Source organism: Lucilia cuprina, chromosome 5, assembly GCF_022045245.1.
Source record: "Lucilia cuprina isolate Lc7/37 chromosome 5, ASM2204524v1, whole genome shotgun sequence".
NCBI lineage: Eukaryota > Metazoa > Arthropoda > Insecta > Diptera > Calliphoridae > Lucilia > Lucilia cuprina.
Window position 1 is genome coordinate 53210167 of NC_060953.1, and position 14597 is coordinate 53224763.

Consider the following 14597-nt stretch of genomic DNA (forward strand, 5'->3'; position numbering starts at 1 on the left):
ACTAACTAACTAACTAACTAACTAACTAACTAACTAACTAACTAACTAACTAACTATCTATCTAACTAACTAACTAACTAACTAACTAACTAACTAACTAACTAACTAGCTAACTAACTAACTAACTAACTAAATAACTAGCTAACTAACTAACTAACTAACTAACTAACTAAATAACTAACTAACACACCGTCATGAGAACATTTATACCCTACACCACGAAATGTTGGCTTACCTATAGCCATCATTTCATCTGTCCGTCTATCTGTGTATCCATGTAAAGCTTTTGTAGACATAATTCTCTAGAAAATTTTTGAGGATATGTTCATATAAAACTTCATGTAGAAAATCTCTTTTATTGTTAAAATTTTTTAAAAATATTTTGTAATTAAAGGTAAAAGGCAAAATAGTTGCTTTAAAATAATCAAAATTAGTTTTTTTACTTCCATGCTCTTTGGTTCTATATTATATAAAATTAAAAAAATAAATATCTTACAGATTTTTAGAACCTTGTTTATTTAATTTTATGTTTTTAAATTCAATAATTTGTCTGATAGGTACCAATTGGTGAACGAAAAGGTACCTAAATGTTCTATTTTATATGTGATAATCCAACAAAAAACGATGTGTGTTTAAGTTTATGTTTCTTAACTATACCTATAGAATCTATAGGTTCAATTTTATCGAAAATTTGAAAAAGTACAAATTAAATAACTAAACCATCCAAAAAGGTCTCTCATATAGGTATTTTCAATTAAGACCCTATATTCTTGATTTTTAGTATCAGTTAAACAACGATAAAAAAGAAGTAATAAAAAATTTCATTTGTTTGATTCTCATTCACTTAGGATGCTTCGTGCTTAATTTTGGTTCAATATTATAGAAAATTCGTTGAATAATATACAATTTACTTCCTACATATATTCTTTTAATCGGTAGGTTAGTGGTTTAATTTCTAGTCTGGTGGAGGCCCGATAGAGGCCTAGGTGTATATCTTCGGATTTGATATATAGACAACCTCTTTTCAAGCTAACTATGTACAAACCAATAAATAGAAAACAATGTTTTACAAAAAAGTACTAAAAATAAATATGATCTTTACTCATAAAACGTCAAAATTTTCCAAAAGTACCAAACTTGTATTTGTAATTTTTCAATAAGTTACGAATGTGATACAAATTTTATTTCTATGTTCACTACTGTTTACCGTTTTAATACTAAAATGAACCGAATTTCGAGAAAGTACCGTTATTTTTTGAATAAACAACGTTAAGTGTAACGTTTTTATTGTATCTCTTTTAGTTTAAGAGAATCACTTTCTGAGTCGATTTAGCTATATCCGTCTGTCCGTCTTTCTGTGTGTCGCAATTTTCAAGATAATTTGATGAAATTGGGCACATGCTATTTTTTTGGTTCGAGGATGAACGCGAATTGTTGAAATCAGTCCATTATTTCTCCTAGCCCCCATACAACCGTATCCCACGAATGGGGCCTTTAGACTCATAATTACGTTAAATGTTTTATAATGTCAACAAAAATCAGCAAAAATTATTTTTATAAGACAATAAATGACAATTCTAATTTGTATAGTGATCGGGACTCATTTGACCCTAGCGCCCATACCAACTCCCCTTCATAAAATGACTTGAAGGTTAAAATTAACTTATAATTACTATTGAAACGATTAAAATCTTTGAAGTAGACGTAAATTCATCTACTAAAATTTAAAAGGATAGATCCATATTTAACCCTTCTCCCCTATGAGCCCTCTTGTAGAAAATCTTTTTTTTTTGTCAACAATAAGTAAAAATATTCCAAAATAAAAAATATTCCAAAAAATACTTTATTGAAAGAAAAATCCACAATTTTAACATACTGAATGGTGTAGGGTATTATATGGTCAGCAATGCCCGACTATAAACTCATACTTGTTTTTTTATTTTTGTTAAAATCAAGTTTGATATGGTATACGGTGGCGTATGATAAATATGTAATTAAACGTAATGTAGAGTATACGCATAGATAACGTTTTAAAACGTCTCTACAAATTTAAAAACGCTTAAAAGAGATGTTTATTTGTAAATAATTCCGTCATAGTATTCTGCCCCTTTGCATCTCTATCTATATATAGATCGACAATTTTTTTACAAAAAATATTTAAACAAATATTTTCAACTTGTAGTAATTTTAAACTTTTTAAAGCAGCTTTTTCATACCGCAGTAAAATTTGCTTACCATTTATTTAGCGTTTTTAAAACATTCGTCATTTTAAAAAGGAAACCAGCATGTGTATTTATGTTTTTTTATTGATTTTTTTTTTCTCTTCTTTTTTTTGCGGTTACATTTTAGTTTCCGTTTTGGCAATCATGTTTTTCTCTTGTTAAAAAAGGAATAATTTGAAAAGCAGAAAAAATCACATTTATGTTTTTTTTTTTATAAATAAAAGATTTATACATTGCATCATTTATAAATAGACTCGAAAGTACTCAAACAGAAGCTAAATACAAAAAAGAAAAATAACTAAAGAAAATTATCATATTCAAAGAAAACATCAGACATTTGTTGCAAACATACAGACCGGCAGACAGCTAGACATGCATTTGCATGCTCAATACACAAATGAAAATTTAATATTCTTAATTTTTTTCATTCTTTTTGATTGTTGCAGATACTTTGTTGGCGGAAGTCTATGAAGCACATTTACGCGGTCCGGGTTTTGTGATGGAACCGCCGGGTCGTGTTGAATTTTCAAATTCCTCTGGCGGCTGGTTGGATTGCTCAGCTTCGGGCAGTCCTCAGCCGACCATTGACTGGGTGCATGCAGACGGTACGGCTGTAACGGAAATTCATGGTGTTCGTCGTGTGCTACGCAATGGTACTTTGGTACTTTTACCATTTCCTGCAGCTGCATATCATCAAGATGTGCATAACACAATCTATCGTTGTGTTGCCAGCAATGGTGTTGGACGCATTGTATCCCGAGATGTGCAAGTCAGAGCTGGTAAGTAATTTAAAACATAATTTTATTAAAAAAAATAACAGAAAAATGTGGTTGGTTATAAAAAAACAAAAATGAAAAAATAAATGGCATAAAATTGTTGTTATGTTGTCTGCTAATTAAATTTTCTATAATTCATTTTTTTATTCATCTGTCAGTCACGACACATATACACTGTAATATTTAAAGCTACTTTTTTATAATAATTTCTATATACAATTTATTTTTCATACATATTTACCGTTTATTTTGTATTTGTTTCGTTTGTTTGTTTTTTGCAGTCGTTGCACAAGCTTATAAAGTTGATGTAGAAGTTTTATCTGCATCTCGTGGTTGCACAGCCATTTTACGTTGTGTAGTGCCAACGTTTGTTAAGGAATTGGTTCGAGTGGTCTCATGGGTTCATGAACCTGCTATCTACATATATCCATCATTACAAGGCGGTAAGTGTATTCACAGATTCACACATAAATACATTCATTTATTCATTCATTTTTTCACTCTCTCTTACATACAAAACGTAGTAAGCACTTACAAAATAATTCAGTAGTATTATATAGATTCAATGTACCCATTTTGGAGAAAACTTTTTCGAAGGTCAAACCTCTTAATAGACTCTAACTAAATAGAAATTCAATAGTCTATAGCCTAATCTAAATTATATTCTAGCCTATAGTCTATACTATATTATGGTAAAGTCTATAGTCTAGACAATAGTCTAGTCTATAGTCAAGTCTATAGTCTAGTCTATAGTCTAGTCTATAGTCTAGTATATAGTCTAGTATATAGTCTAGTCTATAGTCTAGTCTATAGTCTAGTCTATAGTCTAGTCTATAGTCTAGTCTATAGTCTAGTCTATAGTCTAGTCTATAGTCTAGTCTATAGTCTAGTCTATAGTCTAGTCTATAGTCTAGTCTATAGTCTAGTCTATAGTCTAGTCTATAGTCTAGTCTATAGTCTAGTCTATAGTCTAGTCTATAGTCTAGTCTATAGTCTAGTCTATAGTCTAGTCTATAGTCTAGTCAATAGTCTAGACTATAGTCTAGTCTTTAGTCTAGTATTTAGTCTATTTTTATTCTACTCTTTAGTCAAGTCTTTAGTCTAGTCTATAGTCTAGACTAGTTAATAGTTTGGTATAGCTTTCGCCACCCAGAACTGTTGGGTATGCATTTATTGTAATTTGTATGTTGATTGCATTCGTAGTTGTTGTTCTTGTGTACGTGTATAAAAGAACACGTACTGGTATTATGATTTTTTACTCTCTTCTCTTCTACATACAGAAGTATCTCTATCTGTGTGAATGTGCAAATTTGTTATTATGCCTTTACCAGTGACGTACTTGAAAATTATGGTGGAACTGCATAGAAAAAACGAAAGAGATGAAAAGGAAAATTGTGGAGGGAAAAAAACTACAAAGTTAAATGCACAATGCTACATAAATACAATGCAACTAGAGAAATTCACATTCGTTTTTTTAAGTATACACTTCATTTTTTCTAGCAAATGAAAATTTATTCTATTAAATGAAATACACTGTGTTTTATATTTTAATTTTCTATAAAGCACATGGTTGCTAGAGTAACCGTTTAATTTCGTTAATTCTTTATGTTTCTTGAAATTAAAAGTAACTAAAGAATAAATAAAGATTAACCCCCTTATTCACAAAAAAACATTTTTATTTTATAAAAGAATTATTAAACAAATTTCCCATACAAAATCTTATTTATAAACTGTTATAAAATAAAAATTTTGTTTTTGATTAGAGGGGTTTGTTAGAATGTAAAGATCGCTGTTTAAAAAATTTTTCAATATTAGTTTTCAAACTTTAGTTTTTGACCATCTTTATATATTTATAGTGAGTGTAGGTATTCTTGAGAATAAGGAAAAAAAGTTTGATTATTAAAAACGATAATAATATTTTCTTGAAAATAAATTTTTGTAGATAGGTCATTATTGAAGTAAGCAAAGTATTTATTTGGTTTTCTCTATACAATCTAAGTACATAATTTTGTTGTTATCGTTTCTGTGATGTCTTCTTTATTTTATGAGTTTAGTAAACTGGAATTCATACATAATTAACATTGTCCTTTGGGCTGTTTGTGTTCTAAATAAACAAAGTGTTTACCAATACATTAAATGTTACATACATACATACAACTCATATACAAAATATTTGTATCCTAGAACTAAGTCTTGTACTATTAAAATAAAATATTTAAATTTAAATTTTGCAATTATATTTTTTTTATTATTTATTACCAAAAATATTATTTAAATATTCTTATAATGTGTATGTGTGTGTGTTCTTTTTTTTCCTAAAATCTTCTCAATTTCAGATGGTAAATTTCATTTATTACCCACCGGTGAATTACTTATTCATAATCTACAAGAAAGTGATGAATCCCAATCGTTTCGGTGTCGAAGTATGCATCGATTAACACGTCAAGTTGTTGTTAGTTCACCCACAAGACTGAGAATAAATTGTAAGTTAAAAAATATCGAAATGTATTTTATTATTATCATTATTATTAATATTGCAACATCAATTTTTAAAAATGATTGTCAGAAAAAAATATATACATATAAAATGCATTTAAATTTATGTATGTGCTAATAGAGAAATATATATTATGCAAATGTATTTTACAAATCATTAGTAATGGGGGGTTTTAAATGAAAAACGATTAAGGAAATTTTGAAAAATGATTGTCATGTGAGGATGTCTTTAAGTTTGCAAGTAATCTAGGATGTCCTGAAAAGGAAAAATTATAAATTTAAAATTAGTTTATTAAATCTTTGATTATTAATCTCTTTTGAATACATATGAACAATTTCGTGTCAAGTGAACTCAATTAAAACAAGTATGAAATTATAGTCTGACGAGTCTGACCATATAATGGCCTACACTTGTTATAAAAATAACATTTTGGTATCATAGGTGATGAGAGGTTCCATTGTATGGGGGCTAAGTGAAATAGTGAACCGATATCAATCATTTTCAAAAGGCTTTGTCCCTGAGGCAATAGAAGGTCATGTTCCAAATTCTATTGAATTATCTTTAAAATTTCGATCTGTAGTTTGATTAAGGTTTACATGGACGGACAGACTGTCGAACAGACGGATGGACATAGCTAAATCGACTGAGAAAATGATTCTGAGCCGATAGGTATACTTTAAGCTCTGTATAAAACCAGTATTATTGTGCGTTACAAACATAAACATAAACCATAAAGTGGTATAGGGTATAATAGAAATTCTTATCTCCATCGGTTAAAAATTTCTGGAGTTAGATGGGGTTCAAATTTGAAAATTTTTCTCATGTAGGGTTTTTACAAATGAGTACAACTATTCACCTATTGGTCCTAGCAAAAATTGTTCAGAGGACTTTAAAAATTTTAATCCTTTGAACAATTTTTGCTAGACCTATAGGTGAAAACTTATACTCATTTGAAAAAAATCTGTACTTCGAAAATGTCAAATTTTGCCCCTTTCTATATTCTGAAGGTCTTGACCGATAGAGCTGAAAATCGGTGCTTACTATCCTAAGCTTACCTGAAAATTTGCTTGACACGAACTTGCCCAAATTCTTGTGTATTAATTGCTCTTCATACATAGCAATTTTTGCTGGACCAATAGGTGAAAAGTTATACTCATTTGAAAAAAATCTGTACTTCGAAAATGACAAATTTTGCCCCTCTCTATATTCTGAAGGTCTTGACCGATAGAGCTGAAAATCGGTGCTGACTATCCAGTAATACTAAGCTTACCTGAAAATTTGCTTGACACGAACTTGCCCAAATTCTTGTGTATTAATTGCTCTTCATACATAGCATTTTAGATTTCAAAATTGCACAAGTTCCCTTCTCGACTAAACATTAATTTAAATCTCCTTTGAGCCCTCAAACTAACTTAATAATGACAAATATTTTTCAGTTTCAGTTATTTAAAATAAAATATTTCATTATATTCCAGCTCATCGTGGTATTATTTCACCTAGTGTTGTTGAGCATACAGCACATGTACAAGTATCACAAGATGAGGGTGCTGTTTTACTATGTGTGGCCCAGGGTTGTCCATCTCCTGAATATAGGTAAGTCTTAATATACATAGTTAATCCAATGACAAAAATTTGCAAAAAAAAAATCCCTAATGTACATACTTTGTATTTACTTCTTCATAATGCCTGTATTACTTAGAAGTAATCAAGTAATGACTTATTTTTTAATCTAACGTACCATGATACAATAATGAGAGTAATTTATTTTTTTTTTAAGAGAAAATGAGAGAAACTTTTGATTGTTGTGTGTGAAATGACCGGTTCACTTCGAGAAACTTTGTTGTGTGTGAAAAAAGAGAAAGATATATCAAACATCTCTTTCTCTCACACATAGAATCAAAAGTGTGTTGTGTGAACCAGCTCTTAATAAATGTTAACTTTTTAAATCATTTTTAAAGAAGACCTTTTCAATTCATTACATAAGATCATAATGAACATTAAAATAATGTTTTGAGGATGACTTTATATAAGACATTGGGACAGTTAGCGATCGATTGATAAATATTGCGATTTTGTATCAAATGTGATGGATCTGTTGGCTTTTAGCCAGCTTTGAGTTTTAAAGACATTTTCTGAAAGTAGCTTTATATTGGATTATGGTCAGTCTTGGACCAAGGCAAATCACTTTAATCAGAGATGTTAGATGTTTGTTGTTTATGATAAATTTCATCCCTTGATAATATTCCCCAACTTGGTGCTATTGCAATCCTGGCGATGATTAAATGTATCCTTGACTATTTCTCAAAATGATTTGACGTGGTACACATAATCTGGTAGCATGGGAATCGGTAGGTCACAGGGAATAATTTCGCACTTTTTCATGTTCCAGTGTTCCAGTGCATGTGGATTAAACCCAAATTGAAACAAAGACTAGTAAACTATAAAGTCTATAATTCGGAATAAGTTTAGTGTTTGTGCATTAGCTAACAGTTATAAAACAAAGGAGTGAATGTAGGACTAAGTGGGGTGTTATCAAGTTTATATTATATGGGCCACACCCATCGCCTAGAGTGAGTGTGTCAGATGTTATTCACATTAAGTGTGTTGAATGAATAAGAAGAGTGGAAGTGATATCAAATAACCGGGTACAGCGTTACCGTTGCAAAATTGCGAAAAGTCGCAGAAAAGGGTGATTTTTTTATCTTTTCTATTCTATTTCGAAAAGATAAACAAATCACCCTTTTCTGCGACGAAAATAAAAACTTGTGAGAATGGGGGTACGTCTTTTAAACTTGTTTTTCGGAAGCACTTATATCAGAGCTATGGGAAAATGTTGGCTTATATTGCCCATAATCTTACCTAGAGGATACTTTCCCCTCGGTCACAATTATCCTTTCAACAGACAGACGGACATGACTAGATCGTCTTAGAATTCAATAAGTACCAAGAATAATATTTGTAAATCTATGGCCTATATTTCGATGTGTTACAAAGGAAATGGCAAAAACGGGTCAAATTGTGACTTTAGTCTCACAAGGGTAACGCTGACCGGGTATGTTTAGAGTTTATTCTATTCATACCTGTCATCGGATTATTTGATGGATTCGTATATCGTAGTGATGTTTCTTCATCTCGGACATTAAGTAATAGTCTGAGAAAGTGTTTGTTCAGCGGTGTGTAAGATACACAAAGTCATCTATTAATCTTACCCTGTAGTTGTAAAAGCACCATCGTAAAATAGGACTAACACGGAAGGTGTTAACGTGAATCATTTCAAATTCTTGTAGTTTAGCATTTTTTAGCCACATATGAGTTTTAAAGTAATTTTTTGAAGGATACTTTATATGACGGGTAGGGTTTATTATAAACCTATTGTCAGACCGATTTTCATGATTTTTATACAGACAAACTGGCAGATAAACAGTCATGAAGAGATCGTCTTAGATCCTAATTAGGATCCATTATTTTATAGGTATTTGAACAATATTTTTATACGTTTCAAACTGAATTACACACAAACAAAAAAGGATATTATTATAGACTCTTGGTTCATTGTGGTACCTTTTTTATACATATATCATGTAAAAGTACGAAATTTTTTAATAAATCATTTAAATCAAAAATTGTCCAATAAACTTCAGTCACAATTTATTAGCTTTAAGCGTTATGGTTTAAAGTTAATTATTAATCCAATCTTTGTTAACAATATTCTGTTCCACTCTGTACTTATTGAGTTTAAACAATTTTATTTTCTAAAAAAAAACAAGGATAGAAATAAAAAGAAATAAAGAAAATGTGTCCCATAACCCATTTAGCTTTACATTGTTGTTACACTTCATACGTGCTTTATTGTACAATTGACATTTTCTCTATTAGTCTTAAAAACCAATTCATGTTTTCCAGTCCTGCGGACATGAATGAGGATGAACGTACTTTCCTTTACAACTTAAAGTGTATATAATTGGTAGACTCTTTTTACTGTTGTTGTTTCTTTTTATACATTTTTTTCTTGCTTTTCATGGATTGTTGTTTTTCACCACTTCATCTTGCTTTCTTTTTGTTGTTGTTGTTGTTGTTATATACAATATTTTCCAAGTGTAATAACATTTTTATGACTTACCATAAGACCAATCTTAAATTTAGTATGTTACGCCTTAACATTATTCTTAGGAATGCATTCATATATTATGACCGAAAAATATAATACAAACAGACTCGATTGTCTATATGTGTGAGTTAATATGGTTATAAATTTCTGTTTGGTATACAGGGTGTTGCAAAAGCTACAACTGAAATTGTATTTTGTTGTAGAAGATCCTTTAGTTTCATAGTTTCTTATGTGATATTCAACTAAGTTTTACTTTCAATGTCGAGTTTCTTTATTGTCCTGTCTAACGTAAAAAAAATATCCTTTATCTATGTTTATACTACAATACTTTAAGCTTACTACGTTTAGCTGGTCTTTTCAATATAAACAATTGCTAGGATTAGTTGAATATATTAAACTGCTTAATAGTGGAAAAATAGCAAAACCATTATTAGTTGACTTTAAATATAAAACTCTACACAGTTTATCCAAAAAATACTCAATATAGTTTGACTGACTGTTACCTTTGGTCTTAGCTATTTCAGCAGCAGTTTGCTTTTTTGTTCCGTATAATTTACGCACATGCTGAGGCTACTTCTGCCTGCCTGCCTGGCATATTGTCAATGGGCTTTATTCTTCTTTTGGTTGACGTTTATTTTGTCGTTTTTTTTTTCTTGTGTCCATATAAATAAAAGTTCACTTTATGATGCAGAAAGATTACATTATCCTTTTATTTAATATTTTTTCTTACACCAAAATACAAAAGGCAATATAAAAAGAAGATGAAGTCTGTAATACAAGTAGAGAGGACATGTATACTTACAAGTCTATATATGAACGTTAATAAAAATTTATAAACATATAGACACATTTAAGTATAACACTCTTATATATATGTATATACATTTGTGTGCATACATATATAGAGCTTAGTACAGTGTGAAAATGTTATATTCGTACAAGTTTAATGAAATGCTTAAGTCACATAATAAAGAAATATTGTTAGACACATTGACTTTCAAAAGATCTTTATTTATTTTCGAGGTCTTATCAAAGTAGTGGTATTTATAGGTGAATTGATGAGTTTCACATCATGGTGTATTTCAATCCGGGGATAGATAGGTGCTACCAATACCTGTGGTCTTCCGGGACTATAAATTGGTGTTGACACCAAGTCCTTGCATAAATTGAAAGCGGTCGAACCAGCGCCCCACATCATCTAGTGCTACGGGTGGCCAGTTTCCCGCTAGACTATATTCTGGCTGGTCAGTTGGTTGAGGTTCCTTCGGGAACCACGTATTGGCTGTGGTTAAAACCCAAATCGGGGGAAGAGGTTTGCTGGGTTAAAAACTAAAAAACATTAAATATAATTTTCATGATACATTTCTGTTATCGTTCCTAGATGCTGAAGAGGTTCGAATTATAGAGCATGACTATGTATTAAAAAAATGTTGGATTTGAGCTAATAATAAAAAGATTGGGTATACGAGGTGGAGTATTCTTTCTGATGTTTTCTGATGTCTACTTGCATTCTATAGACAGAAGTAACTGATGGATTTGACGGATGGAGTGGCGGAGTGGAAGGATGGACATGGTGCAAGGTCGTCATTGCCCTTTTTTTGATTTATTAGGTGATTTTCCTACATGATTTAGTGTATGCTAAAGTCTTGTCAATTAATATAATCCGTGTTTCGGACAATTTTATTATATTATCTTCAAAATTTCTGCCTCTATCATGCGCTCAGATACACATACAGAAAAACGGATGGACGGACATACAAAGCAAAATCGACTATGAATGTGATTTTTGGGTGCCACAAACATTGGCACCAATGCATAATTTCTCGTGACTAAAAATTTCATTTACTCAATATTTGTAATTGATTGCGTTATGCATTTGCTTTTAAGAAATAATGACTTAAAATGCTAATGTGCCCAAAAATTTGGGATTGCTGGGATTCAATGCAATAATAAAAAATGTTTTTACGGAATAAAAAAACTAAAACTAAAAGGATCACGAAATGAAAAACTAAAAACGCAGATTTTTTTCCCTTAAATTTATAGTTTCAGACGTATATCATCCGGTTCGTGTCTAATTTTGAATGTCGGACGGTGTAATAGAAGTAGTTGAAGTATCTTCGTAGTCAATTGTTTTTTTCTCAGAAACAAAAACATTCATTTCAGTCTCAAAATTTGCAGGTGATTGTAATTAGTACTTACCCCAGTAAAATCTTTCATTACCATGTAATAAGTTAAAGTGCAAAAATTTACTTACACAATAACACTTTAAGACACTATTTTAACACGGTGATGTCATTAGAGGCAAGTACTTACCACAAATGATTACAAGTAATTAGAAAAAGTAGTCATTGTAAATCACATGAATAAACGTATATAGCATCTGTTCACTGATGACTAATGAATTAGAAAATATTTATATAACACATCATTAGTAAGACCTTATTAGACTACTTCTGTGGAATCTAGATTATATCAAGTAGTCATTCAAAAGTATGTTGTTAGGTAAGCTATTACAATTGATAGTTATTACCCAGTTTTTGCTGGGACGTTATTATCTATTAGTAAGTGATCGTGTTAAGTATTTGCCTTAAATTCCTGTGTTAACCACTTCACGCACAAAACTAAACTGCAGAAGTTTTTATGAATATGACTTCACCAAACTTTTTATTTTAATGTGTATTGATAATTTTTAATGGAAAATGGAAAAAGTGTTTTCAAAGGATATCGCAGGATATTATCGTTTTAAGCATGCAATGACATCAAAAATAAGAAAATTTTCTTTGGAAATAACCATTTACTGTAGCTGTGAAATCTTGGGACACCCGAAAGAGATAAAATAATATTTTGGGTATGAAAAATCGTATATATAGTTATAGTGGCTTTAACTACTCTTTTTTTGTTTTGTTTAACTACGTGGACAACAATCATAGTCATTCTGTATATTGGAGGAACATTAAATGTCATCATTTATATGGTGTATGTAAAAAATGTAGTAAAGAGCTTTTACATATATTTTTATACATTTATATACAATTTAAGAGACACAGTGTTACCGATCAACAAATAATATTTTTTGAAAATCGTGCAATTCAGATTCTAAGAGAAAGTTTCTATTAACAGATGGTGATAGAAAAACTGATCTTTATTTAAATTATATTGAAAACTATACTATTCTTCAAAATTTTTTTTATTTTTAACAAATCTATTTAAATATCGCAACACTGTTTATGGGATTGTGCATAAAAAAATCTCAAACAGTTTCACTTTTTTTATTCGATATGTGTAACTTTTTTTTGTACTCATGAATAAAAACTACTTTCTTTTTTACTGAGATTTTTATTTAGTTTACTTGAATTGGATTTTCACATGTACATACATATATACCTACATACATATGTATGTACAATGTACATATCTATCTGACTGACAAAGAAGAGTTTGTTCTATTTATTTTTATTACTTTTCTTAAGATTCCTATAACTATTTTTTTTTATGATATAATTTTACGCATAATTAAATTATTTAATTAGAATATAAATATTATGGTTAATACTTATTTTAATGTTTGTGTGGTAAATTGAAAATATTTTGTTGATTACATATAAAAATTTAATTCAATTAAGAGATATGAGCAAAATTCTGTAGCAACCTATGAAAATACGTAAAAAATTAATAACAGATTAAATATAAAAATTATACCCTACCTGGGGTACTGGTGAAATATCGTACAACAGGCTCGGTAAAGGCCTAATTGTGTTTCTTCGAACTTGATGTTTTTATTTATTTTTTGAACAGTTTTTAAGTAAAGAATACAGAGTTTTTAGTGAAATCTGGATGTTGAATTTTTTGTAAATATTTCGTTACATCGATCAATACATCCTTGTTGACAAAAATACAAAAGGATCTCTATTAGAAACCTATGAGATCTTTAAATAACTACAGTTTTAATATGGTACATATAAAATATTCATCATTTAAACCTACATACGTTTAAATTCAACCACATCATCCAATAGCTCTCTATAAACGCGTTTATATTAATCTACCGCCACAACAACACTCTTAAAGTGGAAAGTAACACAAAAAACATAAACCACATACAGACATACAAAAAAAAATAATCATAAAGAAAAAATATGATCAACGTTGAAATTTTAATTTTTTCCTGCATTTTGTTCATTTTTTTTTCAAAAAATTTGCAAGTAGTGATGATTGTTGATAATCATAGATGCTAAAACCAAAGACTTTCTCGTGCACAATAGTCCTGATAATGATGGCAACGATAAAAAAACAAAAAGAGTAAAAAAGCATAATAAAAATATTCAGTAGCAACTTAGTATAGAAAATTCATCAAATTCATACAACCACTACTATGTTATGTTTGTCCTTATGTGTGTAGGAAGGAGCATGTTCCATCAAAAGGATAAAAAGTGCGAGAAAAATATATGTAACCACTGCAGACAATAGAAAGGGAATAAGTGATTTTTTTTCCATTCTGTAGTATGTATTAGTAAATATTTATGAAAAACTTGTGAGTGTATTTAAGTTTGTATGTATGTTTTCAAAATTAATGAGCAAAATCATAAAAACAAAAATATAAGTAATAGAGGAGCGAAAAAAATTATACACAATTATATAAAAGATGAAAAAACAACAATAATATAAAATTGTAAGAAAATTAGTTTGTCGGCCAAGAGCAAATAAAGTGTACCCTATTGTGTGATGTTTATGTACAGAGTACTTAACGTGAACACCTACCTTGACGGCCTTATTTCACGGTGGTCTTTTTCATCTACTGGGTAGACTTGACAACTGTCTACCATCACACCTGAATCCTTCATTTATAAGAGAAAAATACACGACACATTTATTATAGGTTAACGGGTGGGTGAGACCCGCCACATTTATCCCGTACCGTACAGCACCGAACTTTTTCCGAAATACTGACTTTACCATTAGTCTTTTAACCTATAGACTAGACTATAGACTAGACT

The 14597-nt window shown here is 29.9% G+C and overlaps 1 protein-coding gene across 1 annotated transcript in view; it reads left to right on the forward strand.

Moving 5' to 3' along the window:
- Nucleotides 1-14597, forward strand: part of LOC111677639 (Down syndrome cell adhesion molecule-like protein Dscam2) — a 72060-nt gene that overhangs the window by 11638 nt on the left and 45825 nt on the right. The window contains exons 2-5 of the mRNA XM_046952544.1: nucleotides 2669-3001; nucleotides 3280-3441; nucleotides 5335-5481; nucleotides 6971-7088. Coding sequence (XP_046808500.1) covers nucleotides 2669-3001; nucleotides 3280-3441; nucleotides 5335-5481; nucleotides 6971-7088 — 760 coding nt within the window. The remainder of the gene's footprint in view (nucleotides 1-2668; nucleotides 3002-3279; nucleotides 3442-5334; nucleotides 5482-6970; nucleotides 7089-14597) is intronic.